We start from the raw sequence: 16,079 nt of genomic DNA, 5'->3' as shown, positions 1-16,079 counted from the left end.
ACCATTCTTTCCAGAACCTTACGCCTTCCAAGAGACAAACATATCCCCAGTTTTCTTCTTTATGTGTAAGCCATAAATCTAAGCTCCTGGATGATTAGTCCCATCAGCCTGTTCACACCAGCTTTTGTTAGACCCTCTTTCACTGACTGATTTTTAAAAAAAGTCCTGTAGCTTTTCATAACCCCCCCCCACACTTTCTCTCTCTCTCTCTCTCTCACACACACTCTCTCTCTTTCTCTCTCTCTCTCTCTCTCTCTCTCTCTCTCACACACACACACACACACACACACACACACACTGGCTGGAGCTTGGACATCCTCCATCGAGACCTGGCCTGTTTCTTCATCTGGACTCTCATTTTCTTCTTACTGGACACATATTGATTTCCAAAGCAAAAAACGAGTCTTTCAAAGGGCTCTGTCAGTAAAAGGTACGAAACCAAGTACCTCTTTTATACACCTCTAAGGACTCCAGCTCTATCTTCCACAAGTCAAGTCTCTTAAAAATCGAATGTCTGTGTGCATGCAGCCAAGTCCCCCACCGACCTTCATAAGCTTGGTGCACAAGGTTAAACAGCCGTTCTGCCTGTGATTTGAGCTCTGGGTCCCTGTGCTTGTCTGGATGGTAAAGCATACACAGCCTCCGGTAAGCAGCCTTCAGCTCTTCAGAAGAGGCCTGGGAAGAGAAATTCCATTAGAGAGCAATCAATGGCACTTAAAACACTGTCATTATCAGAACCAGCCTTGAACCGGGGGCTGTCAGCCACATCCCATCCTGCCCTCCACATAGGACATAATCAAGTTATGCTTTATCTCCCCAATAAGGCTCCATTTCCACAGTTAATAAAGTGATCAATTATGTACATCAATAGCAACTGTGTTTGCTGGGGACAAGCTATCAGAGGGAATGAGAAAGGCTGTCTCCACCTTGGCTCACATGCTGCCCGGTTACACGTCAGCTAAGTCACCCACAGCAGACAGCACACAGGAGAGAACAGTGAGGTGCCACAGGCACAAGATGTCCACCAAATCCTCTCCGATAGAAAGGACTTAGCATGTACCAATTCTTGAAAGCTAAAGAGTGTAAAAGCAACACCCTCCTAACTTGGCCTCTTGACAGTGAACATGGAAAATGTTCCATTTAGCCTGGAGCAGACAGGCTTATACAGGAAATGCAGTAAACAGGTCTTTCCTGACAGGCCTGAGAGACACAGGCTTGGAGTGCAGGAAGAGGCCAGCACAACCATCTTCTCCTTGGCTATGCAGCCACCGAGAGTCCCTCCCGAGTCCTTCCATGGCACTGGGACCATCTGTTTGGCCAGCCTGTCTCTCTAGAACCAGCATGAAGTACATGCCTCCCCCCATCTTGACAAAGGAAGCATCCTGTGGGGTCACTGACTATGCAAGAGGGACCCAAGAGACCAGCCATCTAGGTGGAGATGGGACACCAAGGATGATGATACCCTAGGGTCAGGTACCAGCATGTAGGGCCTCAGAAAGAGGTTCCAGGGGCACAGTGAGCTCAGGGAGAGAGTGATAAAGACAAGGCCACATGACCTTCCATTGCAGGACTAAGCCCTGGTCTGTGTCCGTGGTAATCTCTGGCAGCATGACTTCTCTCACATTCCCGGCAGCATACCAGGCAGGTGTTAAAATCCAGACCCTGAGGAACCCCCAAAGGGAGACAAGATGCTGGGAAGGTGTGACATAGGTTCAGGGCTTGCTGGCTGACCCCCCAAAACCCAATGTGTCTGTAACTCAGAACAGCAGCGCTGAGGTTGGAGCCTGCAGCTGTCTACCGGACAGACTTACATCAGGAGCTGCCAGGAGATCCCCATTAGCTGATATCAGAAGAGGGCCAAGAATCAAGCGGAACAGCCCTCATCTCTGAAAACTAGGCTGACTGTCCCTCTGTCGGCGGTTTCCTCCTCTGCCTTCTCTCCCAGCAGCCTCGGGAATGTGCTGTAGAGCAGCTTTAGCTGCCTGCCTCTCCTTCCTCTCTGTACCTGTGTGATTTGCTGGGTGGTCTATGCTGACCTTTCATTCCAGTGGCTAAGAAGACAGGCTCGGAGTCCAGCGGCCCATGTCTAGACCTAGCCTATGCCATTTCCAAGCTCGGTGATGCTGGAGGAGAAAGCTTTCTATCGCCGCAGTCAGACAGCCCAACACAGGAAACTCACAAACGGTGGCTCTTCAGAACCTGCTGTTCCCTCCCTGTGAAACCTAGAGTCAAGACTGTCCCTTAGCTATAGTGAGTCGTACACCATTTGCTCGAATGCAAGCCAAGCAGAGCACACCACCAGAGAGCAATCCCCACCAGCATCGGGAGGAGCAGCGGACCTGCACCACACCCACCGGCCGTGCTCAGGACACAGCAGTCCCACTGCTGAGACTTCTGCTCACACTAATAACCATGCAATACTTCCTGCAGCGCTAACATGTCAACCACAGGAAACCCTGCATTCAAATTACAATCATCAACAGAAAACACACATCCTTCTGATAGCTCACTACTATGACTTAAAATTAAGTTACACATTCATTTCTGTAAATTTTTCTTTCTTTTGTTTTACAACAGAGTTCCTCCACTTAGCCCTGGCTGTGCTGGAACTGTCTGTAGACCAGGCTGTCCTTGAAGTCAGAGATCCACCTGTCCCTGCCTCCCAAGTGCTGGGATTAAAGGCGTGTGCCACCACTGCCATGCATTTTTTTGTTTTCTAAAGATTATTTACATGTTTGTATACACATGTGTGCACACATGTATATAAAGGTGTCCATGGAGGCCAGGAGAAAGCATGAGATTCTCTGGAGCTGGAGTTACAGACAATGTGAGCCATCTGACCTGGGTGCTAGAAACTGAATTCTGGTTCTCTGGGAGAGAAGCTGGTACTCTTAACCACTGAGCGTGTATCACTCCAGGCCCTGCATTCACTTGAAATAAAAATTATAGTGTAAGTGAAAGGCCCCAAAGCGGGGAGACCCTTACTCAAGTCTTGGGATAACACCCCCCCCAAGAACTCACAAGAGACTGTCCTTGCTGTAATCACAGGTTTATTTGGAGCCAGCACGCTGGGGCCGAGACAAATATCCCACACACGAGTAGAGGAGTTTGACCCCCGAGTAGCTGGGAGAAGGGGTATTTAGAGGGGAAAAAAAAAAACAAAAACAAAACAAAAAACCCACAACCCAAAAGGGGTAGGAAGGGAGTCATTGGAAAATACAGAAAATACCTGTGAAGAATCACGAGGGAAACACCTGGTTTTGGCTCTATTCTGCCTGCTAGGGGGTGGGGAGTCTGGATTTATCTTGGTCTTTCATAAGCATGTTTCTATATGTGGTAAGTGTGAGCATGAGGGTGACACACTGCACATGTAGAGGTCGGGGGTAATTCTGTGAAGTCTGTTCTCTTCTGCCACCTTTACATGGGGGTTCTAGGATCAAACTCAGGCGTCACACTCACGTAGCAAACACCTTTGTCTGTTGGGCCATCTTACCGGCTCCCTGGGTTTTTGAAGTAGAGACTTACCATGTAGCCTAGGTTGGCCTTGATGTGATCACATGCATTCTTACTCCAGCTCTCTCAGTGTTGGGGGGATAGGTGAGGAACACTGTCTGGCCTTCTTCCTGCAAACTCTGCTTTCTTGTGTCTTATGAAAATGACCAGTACAGGATAAATGGACCTGACTGACTAGGTTAGGAAGATACGTCCTGGTTATTAAAATAAAGCCAAGTGTCTGGGGAATAGGAATCTAGTCTGCAATGCCACCTTTAATCATATTAATAAATGGCATAGAGTGCTATTGATTAAGTAATGGAAATGAGAAGTTTCATTTTTAATAAATATCACATTCAATAAAGGTTGGATTGGGCCTTTCATCACAACTGAGTAGTTAAGGTCACTGGTTCGATATTTCATAAATGATAACCTTTCTCACTACCATTCAGCTCCGGGTGCCATTTCGGAAGGTAATGAGATGCCATTAAGAAGGGCACCCAAGGCTACATCTATCTCCAAACTTCCACAGTAAAATCCAGAGATGTCCCAAGTTTAAAACCAGAAAGTTTGATAGCCCCAGTCATCTGAAGAGAATATGTTAGGCCACAAATTAAGCTTCCATAAATCTTTTAACAAGATTTTTATTCTTCCATGTGAGCACAAACATACGTGTGTGGCTGTCTGTCTGCTTACACCACATGCGTGCAGTGCCCACGGAGGCCAGAAAAAGGAGACGTAGCTCCTTTAAAGCCAGGGCTACAGGTGGTTGTGAGCTGCTAACACGGGTCCTCTCGAGAACAGCAAACACTCGTAAACTGAGTCATTGGCCCAGCCCTGCAACAGAGCTTAAAGACACACACAGAGTCATTCCTCTTACCCACATGAGATCAGAAGCCTATTAGAGGAGACTAGACACTGTGGCTGTCAGACAACACACCACTCAACCCTCAGGAACCAAAGGAGGAATCATCAGGCAGGTTAAATACTCAAAACATAGGAAAATAAAATACAACAGGCCAAAAATCTATGGGATGGATCAAAGGCAGTATTAGGGGGAAAATTTGTGACTATAATCCACTACATTAAAGTCATAAAGTATGGCTGGGGAGGTGGCTCAGTGGTTAAGAGAGAGAGCTTACAGTTCAAATGAGGACCAGGGCTCAGATTTCAGCATTCATTTGACAAGCTGGTCATTCCTTCCAGCCTCTGGAAATGCACAGGTACATTTGCCCATGCCCACACATTTGTGCATACATTCACATAAATAACCACTCACCCACTCATCTGCCTTCCAAGAATGTCTTGGAAGTGTGCTAGAAGCTTGGTCCCCAGAGTTGATGTGGAAGTTGCTGTGGCATGCCCTCGGGGAAAGGTCAGAACCCTGGCTGCTCCAGCTCCCTGGGATCATCTCTCATGGCTCCATAGGTTTCAGTGGCATTCGTCACAAGGCCTTTCCTTACCAGAGACGAAGAGAAGCTGCTGGTACGTATGCCTCACATCTATCTCCCAAACAGCAGTCCCCAACCTCAAGCATTTTATTATAGCAGCAGAAAATAGACTAACACAAAAACTAAATAAAGGGAAAAAACTCTATAAAAGATAAAATCACAAGCAAAGGGCAGAATAAGCTCATACCTATTCAGGATATAGGAGTCAGACATCAAGGTCTTGCTCTCTCTTTTTAGAAATTTATTTATTTTATGTATATGAATACACTGTCACTGTCTTCAGACACACCAGCAGAGCGCGTCAGGTCCCATTACAGATGGTTGTGAGCCACCATGTGGTTGCTGAGAATTGAACTCAGGACCTCTGGAAGAGCAGCCAGTGCTCTTAACCGCTGAGCCATCTCTCCAGCCCTCAAGGTTTCCTAATGCAGCCAGGCATGACAGATTATGCTGGTAATTTCAGCATTCAAGAGTCTGATGAAGGAGGCCTGGATGAAGTCTGAGCCAGCCTAGGCTATAAAATGAGACCCTGTTTCAAACACCAAATAGTATCCCTCAAACAAATGACCAAAATAAATAAATAAATAAATAAATAAATAAATAAATAAATAAATAAAAATAAATAAATAAAATCACTCAACAAAGAGCACGGTTCATTCTTCTCAACATATTTTAAAAACCGAAGAGGAAGGAACTATTTTAACCATTCCACAGGGTTGGTATTCCCCATACCAAAGCTTCCTTCCTCCAAAGAAAGCCCGTCTGGGAGGGCTGCAGTGCGCCCAATGGCACCAAGCAAGACACCAACAAAAGAACCAGGGCAGGGAGGTCTCATGTCCAGAGCCCACTGATGATGAAGAGAACAGCTCTGACCAGCAGAAGTGCCCGTGAGAGGGACACCCCCCCCCCCACACCCCTCTCTCACAGATCTGGAACAAAGTGCTTGCTAGAACAGTTGTGCAAGATAAAAGAACACACTCAACTATAAAGGAACAGATTAGCTGTCTTCAGGGTGACATGCCCTACATATGGAATATGTACACACACACACACACACACACACTCTCTCTCTCTCACACACACACACACACACACACAACCTGTTACTAACAGAACACAAATTTAGTACAGTAGCAGAATACACAAAACTAGTTACATTTTCAGACAGTATCTGACAAAGGAGAACAAGGACAGCCACAATCAGAAAGATGCCCCACAGTGAGGACAGAGAACGCCCACCATCAGCACAAGCAACGAGAGGCAGCTCATGCCCTCTCAGCAACACGGAGACCTGCACTGCATAATCCGGGCCGGCCTCGAACCTCAAACGACCCCCCACCTCAACGTTTACTACATTTTCCATCTGTGCACACATGAACATATGACACAGAGTTCACGTATGTGAGAGAACCACTTTCTTAAGTTTGCTCTCTCCCTCCACCATGTGGATCCTGGGAGAAGGGGAGAAGCAAACTCAGGTTGTCAACAAGAGCTTTTCTCACTGGCCATCTCAGCAGCCCTACATCTGCCACACTCATAGCTCGGTTGTGTTTTGTCTGGGTTTGTTTTGTTTTTGAGACACTTGAACATCTGAAGCTGAAGTGCCACATGTCCAATTTCTATTGATGGCCTAGAACAAGCGACATGGTCCCCACACACCAAACAGGCATCAGGAAGAGAGTGGTCCTACTATGTGCCAGGCAAACAGAGAGCCAGTAATACTTGCTCAAGGTGCTTACAATGACAATACTCAAGCTCTTAATTCAATCCTGCGAAGAGTGAGCAGAGCACACTCAGCAGTGAGTCAACCTCAACCACACTGCACTTTAAGAACAAAGCTTAGGCTCTCTCTCTCTGAAGCCTGTGCCCTACTGACAATCACCACAACCGAGGACATGCGGACACCGCCTGTAAAAGAAAGACTCACCTAGTAAAAGTCCGGACTCTGGAAAATGATCCTATAGGGTAGAAGCTGATTTGGGAGCTAGTGAACGCCGGACCGGATAGGAGCCGCCGCCGCCTAAGGAACGGGGCCATGGTTCACTCAGTCACTAAGATATTGACAGCAGAGACCAAACCCTGCTCTCCGCAGGGCTGGGAACGTAGAGCTGGGTGGGGCACAGCCTTCTGTAAAGCGCCCTCCTCTACAGCCTGACCCTTTACAGTCAGATCCTCACATGCTGAGACCATCTGCCCACGCAACAGTTTCCCCTTTCCTTTTCCTTTTACTATACAGCTAGCCCTGGGTAGCCCAGAACTTGGAGATCTGCCTTCCTGTCTCAGTGAGATTCTACTGGTTATTGGGAGAACTTCTCTGTAACCACTAACTCCTCAACCATGCAGAGAAGAGCCTGTCAAGGAGGAAAAGACAGCATGGCCTCTGCACTGCAGAATGCGCCTGTGGCTGTGCAGGGCTGGCGAGAGAAACAGTGTGCAAAATCCCTCCCTGTGGGAAACTTGCTCTCTTTTACAGACATTACTGAGTTGGTGAGAAAGACAGTAGACAGACAACCCTTCCCGCTGCAATGAAGAACCTGAGAGGAGGCGAAAAGGCCAAACCCAGTGGGAAAGCCTCGTTTTCCTCTGGGCGCTGCCCACAGGCCTGCAGAGACCCCAATGCTCACTGCTCTGGGTCAGTGCACCCCTGTGTATGAATCTGTTCCTTTCCTCCTGTATCTGACTTCACACCGTTTTCATAAGAGAAAGCACAGATTTTCTAAAACAAAGATGAAGAAATTTCTTCTAGTAGCCAGTTCCTGAAGCAACTAGAAGACTTTACTGGCAACTGGAGCCTCAATACAGGGGTCCCAGGGATCCTGGAGATGGAGCAATAGACCCAGAGCTCAGATCCTCCCTCCATACTGTGTAAGCAGCAGGTGGGTGTGGCAGCCTGTTTAAACCCAGTACTCAGGAGAAAGAGACAGGACCCCCCAGACAAGGTGGCCACCTAAACACCTGAATTAGCAAACTCTGGGTTCAACACCAACACTAACCACCCCCCAACAACATACCCATGCAAAACAAAACAAAATTCTAAGGGTGGGTGTTCCACGAAGTAAAACAAACCCATATAGGTGAGCAGGTGGCCAGCAAATGCATACCACTCCTGTCAGCAGGACGACTAATGCCAGCTAGGTTCTGGGTACCACCAAAGAAACAAAAACACCACAGGATGGTCTCTACCCTCAGGGGACAACAGACTAGATGTGGTTTCATTCTTGAGACTTAGGAATAAGGCTGTAGAAATGGTCAAGCAGTTAAAAGCTCTTGTACAGCTCGTGCAGAGGACACAGGGGCAGGTCCCAGCACCCACACAGGCTGCTCACAACCACTTGTCACTGCAGCTCTAGACCAACTCCACACACACACACACACACACACGCAAGCTGGCAGCAGGTCAGAAGGCAAGGAAAGAGATCTAAGTGTGACTTTGGCTCGCATCAACTGGAGTGAGGCTAAGGCGTACACAGCACCAGAAGGACAAAGGAAGCCCGCTGATGGAAGCGCTGCTGTGGACAGCGTTGAGAGGGGAGGAAGGGGGCGGGCAGCTCACTGGACACCTGTCCATCTACTCAGCCCTTTAGCGGACATTTGCTAACAACACTCCTGCACTGTTCAGCAAGGAAGTGCTGCAGAAACATTCGGTGGCAATCTCAGCCACCTGAACACCAGAGTGGGCTCTGACAAGATGGCTAAGCACTTCTGAACTGTTCCCATCTCTGTGCACACAGTAGTGACAGATGCAGTAACTGGTCAGTTTCCTCGCAGTGGAAGACATAAATGTCACCACAAAGCAGAGAGCTAACATAAAACATCTGGTTCACTAATGGCTTTCAAAATGGATCTAGGTGACAGTGACATGGTTCAGTGGATGGGACACTTGCCGCCAAGCTGACAACCTGAAGGAGAGAAATGACCCCCACAGTCGTCCTTTGACCTCTTCTACGGGCATTATGACGTGGGAACATCTCTGTGTTTCTATACTCCCTCCCCCACAACACACCAATTTCATTAATGGAGCCCGACTTCAACACTCAGAAAGTAAGAGGGAATAATAGACCAGAACCGTACTTGTAACCCCAGCCACTGAGGGATGGCGGCAAGAGGATCAGGAGCTCAAAGTCATCCTCCAATACACAGTGAGTTCATAAGCCAGCCTGGTATGCAGGAGACGAATTCTTAAAAGTGTGTGTGTGTGTGTGTGTGTGTGTGTCCAAATGAACTGCCTGCCCACTCAAGGAAATATACAGAGAGGGATCTGCCAGGGACTCCTCCGCATATTTAAGCAGCTAATTTCAGCACTCACCCAGACACACACCCAGAGACACACACACACACACTTTTTTGAGACAATCTGGATTTTGACAGTCTTACTATAAAGACGCACTGGCCTTATACTCAGAACAGTCCATGCAATGTGGCGTAAGCGCTGCTAACACAGGTGTAACTACTCTTCGTTTTTATTCCCTGCAGAGAAGGCAGGCAGACGGGCTCTGGAGAACCGGCTGTTGTCTCTACAGGAAGTACCGTAAGCACCACACTTCAGCCTTGCAGACAGTAGAACTACTATAAGGATGAAGAAACAGATTCAGACAGGGCAAGCCACCCATCCCTTCAGCTGAGGCTGCCTCACACATCTGACCCCATGTGGAGACTATTTTCATTAAAGCGGCTTTCATGCACCCTTTGAGGCTTCACTATCTTCTGTGGACCAACAAACGCACAGAAAAACAATGTTCAAGATACTGGGCTACACTGTCAGACACCCTTCTCTGTGTCTGAGCTCTGTCATCAAGGTCAGGGGTCAAGTGGACATACCACATTTCACACGTCCCTCTGACACGCACCTTGGCCTTCATCACTCTTTCTGGCCATGCAAGCCTGCGTGTTTATTTAACGCCTTTGAGACAGCAGAACAAACGAACAGGAACGGTCTTTTGAAACATGCTTCCAGTTCTGGGCTCCATCAACAGAGATAGGAACTTAATCTGCTCTGCGCATATGTGCCCCACCCTGCCCACGCAGGCACACTCCTAGTAGTCCATCTCTTTTAGCTTGGCATTTTCCTTCGGGAGAGGTCTTTGGTTTCTGTACACCAGGGAAGGAACACTATACTCCTGACATGGAGGAGTAGGTCTCACAGTTCACGAGACCCAAAGGTGGCTGTTCCTTTCAGAGTGGAATCACAGTGAGTCCTTACAGCATCGAGGAAGCCACATCCCCAGCGGCCATCTCTCCCAGTCAGAGATGTGTGCCTGGCTCCTCTTTGAAACGTGTACAATTTATTAATCTCTTGTCTTAAATCCTTATTTGAACAAGGAAGCTATAAATGAAATAAGCAAAATTAAAGCAGGCAGTTAATAAGAATAAACACCCAGTTTTATAGCTAAGCAAAGCACGGGCCCCATATTTTCTTCTCTATTGTTTTATTACCAAATTTATAACAAACACAAAAGCTTCCAATTGGAGTCTGAGAGAAAAGGAGAGTGTTTGGCTGGGTAATGCAAACCAAAGCATAAAAATTTCAAGAAGCTATTACCGAAATGCCCAAAGCAGGAAGGTATTAACTGGCTTATGGTTCATTAACGAAGTAAATTTAACTTTGTATTGTTGGCTAATTACATTGAGATGACATTGAACCTGGCCAAGCATCCTCCATGGCTCTCCACACCACAGGCCGCCTCTCTCAAATCCAAATCCACTCCTAGTCACCCTGGCCACCACATGTCCTCACCTCCTCTCGTCCTGCCTCACTCTTTGGAGCATCTAGTGTGCCCCTCCATCGGCATCTGCAATTTCTAGTTTCTGCCCTGAGGTACATCTTGTTCTCAGGCTCGCCTTCCAGCAGAGCCCCACCCTAAGTCAGTTCTGCAGGAAGCTCCGATCCGAAGGACAGCGATAGCTTTTACAAAGAATAAACTCAGCTCACAAAGAAACATGGAAAACTTTGGGCACACATAACCTAATGCACACATTCTGACACTCTTTCTATGGCACTGAAGTTGCAGCCCAGGTCCATGTGCACACGTCACCTCTCTACCACCGAGTCACGCCCCCAGCACTGATTTCCGGTGGTACACCAGATAAGCAACTTCGTCAGCATAAGGCTGTCCACACACACACCTTTTTGGCTTGTCTTTTGTAATAGGGTATCATGTGGTCTGGAGTATCCTCAAACTCCCTACAGAGCTGATGTGGACCTTGAACTCCTGACCTTTCGTTTATCCTCCAAGTGCTAGAACACATGCATGCTTCACCATGCTGAGTCTGGTTTCTTCTTTATCACTCTCATGTTACACTTTAAAGAATTTCATTTTAGCAGTGCATTCTGAAGCAGTAAAATTATCTTGAGTTCAAGACCAGTCAGGTTTACATTAAAACAAACAAAACAAACTCTGTCTAAAGAAACCTGGCTGGTTAATCAAACATCTTTTTCAAAGAGGTTTGTGGCTCTGACGTTTGGTCATTTTTGTACTGTCTGCCATTGTCCCTGTGGTACTTTGTGTGAAGGTCAGAGGACAACTTGCAGGAGCTGGTTCACCTTCTGTGACGTGGGTTTCTCTGCATGAGGTCAGTAAGGAGTCTGGGGCTGACCCTCTGGAGTTTCCCATGGATACAAGTTCAAAGTGTGACATTCGTGGCAGTGATTGTGAATCAATGCTTGCCTTGGGCGTATAAGGTCAGGCCTGGCTGACCACAACCAGAATTGTCCAGGTAGCTACATTCTTTGTGCCAGCCTGTGAGCCAGGCGGCTCGGGGCCAGGAACCACAGCTCACTCTGCCTGACCTCACCTGCAGTTCTTCGCAGTGGAGACTCTTGGTTTGGTCTTGGTGCTTCTGTTGGGAGGTGCACTGCTCTGCCTGTTTTCCTTTTCGTGTACTACATGCAGTGCTTATTGTATGTGCGCATGCACATCATGTGATTACATGTACGGCAGTCAGTTCTGTCCTTTCACTGTGTGGGAGCTCAGGGCATCAGGCTTGGCCACAAGCTCCTTTACCCACCAAGACAGCTTACATGCCAGTCTTGTTTTCTTTGACACAGAAGTGTAGCTAACAGGCTGGGTGTGGTGGCACGTGTCTTTAACTCCAAGACTCCAGAAATGGGCCGGCCTGGGGGAGTGGGGAGGATGGCGCTGTGATAAGCACGGACTGTAAGCTAGGGCTGCACACTGCCAGTTGGGTGGAATGTGTGTAAAGTGCTAGACATGTACATTATTTAGGAATGAACTGGGTTTAAATTATATCAGTTCAAGAATGCCATAAAAAGAGCCACAGAAATAGCTCAGTGTTCAAGTACACTTGCTGTCCATGTAGAGGACCAAGGTTCAGTTCCCAACACCTTCCAATAGCTCACAACTACCATAGGAATGCATATGGTGCATATATTTACATCCATGCATAGCACTCAAACAAATCTTAAAAAAAAAAAAAAAAGCATTCCATAAAAAGCTATCAATCAAAAAGTTTAATGCTGAAATGGAAAGATGGCTCAGTGGTTAAGAGCACTGTTCTTCCAGAGGTCCTGAGTGCAAATCCCAGCAACCACATGGTGACTCACAACCATCTGTAATGGGATCTGATGCTCTCTTTTAGTGTGTCTGAGGACAGCTACAATGTAATAAATATGTAATAAATAAATCTTTTTAAAAAGCTTAATGCTAATTTGCTGTCAAGGAATTCTTTTTCCAGATGGTTTGGAAAAATCACCCCAGAAATCAGATGAGTTTGATTTTAGTCCTTATAAGGCATCTAATGCTACAAACCACACAGCCAACCTGGTCTGGTGAGCTCCACTAATGATAGATTACCCCAGAGGGCAGGGGCCACTCTATCAACAGAAGCTCCACAAAAGTGGAGAAAGGGGCCTCACTTGGGCCATGGGTTTTGTTTACTGCAGGATTTGGTGGTCCTGGCTACTTCCTGACACAGAAATTCAGAGTGCTATCGTGTAGTTTAAAACCTGAGGAGGGAGATTGTGGCATTTACTACTTTATTTAATTCTCTTCTGCATCTAACTTTTCTTTACCTTTATGAGACGTGGTCTCACGTAGCCCAGGGTGGCCTCGAACTCATTTTGTAGCCAAGGATGACCTTGAATGTCTAAACCTACTGCTTCTACTTCCCAAGTGCCACTGTGCCCAGTGTATTTTGTAAATGCAGTACCTGGTATGGACCATGGTTTCATGCATGTCAGACAAACATTCTACCAAGCCATCCACAGCCCAGTTCAGTCTTAGAACCTGCAAACACTGTCCTGGTTCTGGAGAGCTGCTGCCACTCACAACTGTTCATGGTGGAACACTGATCATTCTGAAGACGCCCTTTGAAGATGGTTCCAAGTGCTGGTGGGAAGAGGAGTGGATTCCTACAGTAACTCACCAGGATCAGAACAGACAGCAAATGCAGCAGCTGCTCAGACACTCATTTAACACACAACACAAACACACACTCTTCTCATATGCAAGCACAAGAACGGAGACTTCTTGTTTTGTTCTCCAGTTAAAGCATGCTATTTCAACGTTAGGTTTGAAAAAAAGTGAAACAAACAGAAACCTCTAGTAAACACCAATGTCATCATCTTTAAAGCTCTCTTTCCAGTAGAAGCAGCAGCCCAGGCACAAAGTCAGCAAGCAGACAATGACACTCAACACTGAATGTGTTGACAAGAACATCCTGAGACAGGCTTGTCTGGTGAGGACTTCATCAAGTTACAAATGCAGGGAGCGCCTGCACTCTCCGGCAGAAGTAAAGCATTCCTTTAAAAGACATATTTCTTTGGCTCCTATCCCAGCACAATAGCAATCAAAGGCCCTAAAATCCCAGCGGGTTCACATTTCCTTCTGAACCCCTGAAGCTACATAGGTTCAGTAGCTCTGGCCAACAGGTAAATCCCTGCCAACTAGCTTAGGACTCTGAGGGATTTAAAACAAAAGAAAACAACAAACCCATCACTGAAAGGTCGGCTCCTTTTGCCACTTGGCTTCCTGAAGAACCAGGAAATGTTTGGGCAATGTAGCTCTTGCCTTTCTTTCTAACATTTGAAAGGCAGCCAGATCTCTGTGAGTTCAAGGCTAGCCTGGTCTACATTGACTTCTTGCCAGCACTACAGAGTGAGATCCTGTGTCAGAAACAAAACAAAACCAAACCAAAATCCAGGGGAAAATTTGCAGTTTCATTCAACTTCTAAGTGGCTGAGTCAAAGAAACAATCTGCTCAAAGTCTGAGACTTTCAGCTATAGATCCAGAATGAGAACCCCCAGGTGCCAGGCTGCCGCTTTAACAAGACGGCAAAGTCCAGGAAACATTTCCTGGGGAGTTTATGCAGTAAGCAGTGGCTGATATGGGGCACACTATCAGGACAAGGAGCTTTGCTGTACATGATGTGGTAAACTGAGGCAGCTGCGGAGTTCAAGGGCTGGGTTTCTGGAGTTAAGACTGCCCAGGGATGAATTACACCTGTTTGTTCCCTCGGATATAAGTAATGGTTATGAGGGCAGCTATCACAATTTAAAGAGACACAGAGACAGTTCTTTCAGCAGGTGGCTGTGTACAAAGCAAACACTGAGAAACATGTTGGTTATCAGCACACAGACTAACGTTTACTGGCAACTGGGCTAGCTTTGCTGAGGATAGCCCAATTCGGCTACTTTTGATCACTACCAGAGAATCTAAAAAGGATTGGGATCTGTCTGGCAGGGCTGAAGGCCTGGACCCAGCAACCACAGACATCACGAATGCACACTATGACCTGACCTTGGAAGCCTTTCCGGAAGCCCTTCTCTGAAGGAGCTCAAGTGCAGGCCAGCCATAGAGAATAAGAACGTGTGAGAAGTATACACGTGCCAGACAGTGCGGACCTCTCGGGTGACTTTTTACTCTCGAATAGACCGCGTGAATCCACTTGACCTGGATGCTGAAGTCGGGTCAGAGCGCCGGTGCGTCTATGGCCTAGCACTTCTTGCTCATCCTCGGCCCCTTGAGTCAAGGCTGTGGAGGTCCTGCTCTCCAATTTCTGGGCAAAGGCTCAAGGGATCGAAGGAGGGCACGGAACGGTAGCCTGTAAGGCTAGACTCGGCTTCGGTAGCATCAGAGATTAAGGGGTTCGACTGAGCCCTGGAGAGGCTTCCGTGTGGCCTTGACCTTGGTATCCCGGGCTCCGTTTGCCCACCTGCTGGCTCAGGCCGGTAACCCTAACCCCTGGTCTAGGGCGGAAATATGTAGGGGGAGCGTGGGACCGGGTCGCCGGGACCGGGTACCATTGCAGCGGCTTCCCGCGGCCCTTGTCCCCTTCCGGCGAGTGCGTGGGTCCCGACCCGGCCTGGGCACGGTGCACGCCACGCACAGGACGCGGAGCGCGGGGCGGACGCTGGACCCGTGCCAGGGCGCGAGGGTCGCGGCGGTGTGGACAGCTCGACGGCTGGCAGACGCGCATAGCGGCGGGGTCACGCGGCCTCCGGGCCGGGCCGTGGCCTTGCCGGGGCGGCTGCGGGACCAGAACCGCCCGTCCGACCGTCCAGAACCACCGAGCCGGGCCTCATCCCCGCCGACACCGCGCCGCGGGCCTCACCTCCCTGCGCACGTTCAGCAGTGAGTAATAGTCTTCATTGTCCAGCTCCTCCTCGCTCAAGGCCGTCGCCATCTTCGCAACCTTTCACCCCGCCAAACCGGCGAGGCCGTGGTTAAGAGGGTCCCGCGCTGCGCGCGGCGCTCCCAGCGCGCCTCCCGCCTACGCCACAGCGGCCCCTGGTGGCTCGGAGCCGCACTGCAGGCCCTCGCGACGCGCCTGCGCCCCCGCGCGGCCGAGGCCGGAAGCAGGGAGGAGGCGGGGAACCTAGCACGTGCTTCTGAGCCAGACCGAGGCTTGCAGCCTGTGTGCTGTGTGTGTGTGTGTGTGTGTGTGTGTGTGTGTGTGTGTGGTATTTGTGTATGAGTGGATGCATTGTGTGTGGGTGGTAATGTGTGTATATGAGTGGGTGTGTGCTTCAGTGTGTGTGGTGTTTGTGTACAAGCGTGTAAGGTGTATGTGATATCGTGGTGTATGTATGTGAGTGAGTGAGTGTGTGTGTGTGTGTGTGTACTGACTTACTTGTGTGGGCAGGGTTAGCAGCCACACAGGGCCGCACCACACACATA

At 48.4% G+C, this 16,079-nt stretch overlaps 1 protein-coding gene across 2 annotated transcripts in view; it reads right to left on the bottom strand.

The window, feature by feature from the left end:
• DNAJC11 (DnaJ heat shock protein family (Hsp40) member C11) overlaps positions 1-15,595 on the bottom strand; it is a 37,142-nt gene extending 21,547 nt beyond the window's left edge. The window contains exons 1-3 of one of the 2 annotated variants that reach the window (XM_080921373.1): positions 15,514-15,583; positions 4,772-4,945; positions 546-675 (exon numbers count right to left, since the gene is read on the bottom strand). In XM_080921373.1, the coding sequence (XP_080777499.1) occupies positions 546-675; positions 4,772-4,903 (262 nt within the window). In that variant the 5' untranslated portion in view covers positions 4,904-4,945; positions 15,514-15,583. Of the gene's footprint in view, positions 1-545; positions 676-4,771; positions 4,946-15,513 lie in introns of both variants that reach the window. The other variant, XM_080921374.1, reaches the window with a different exon arrangement.
• Positions 15,596-16,079: the final 484 nt, after the last annotated feature.

The sequence above is a fragment of the Micromys minutus genome, assembly GCF_963924665.1.
Source record: "Micromys minutus genome assembly, chromosome: 9".
Classification (NCBI taxonomy): Eukaryota; Metazoa; Chordata; class Mammalia; order Rodentia; family Muridae; genus Micromys; species Micromys minutus.
Note: the sequence above shows the minus strand (reverse complement) of the source record. Positions and strands in the feature narration are given on the sequence as shown.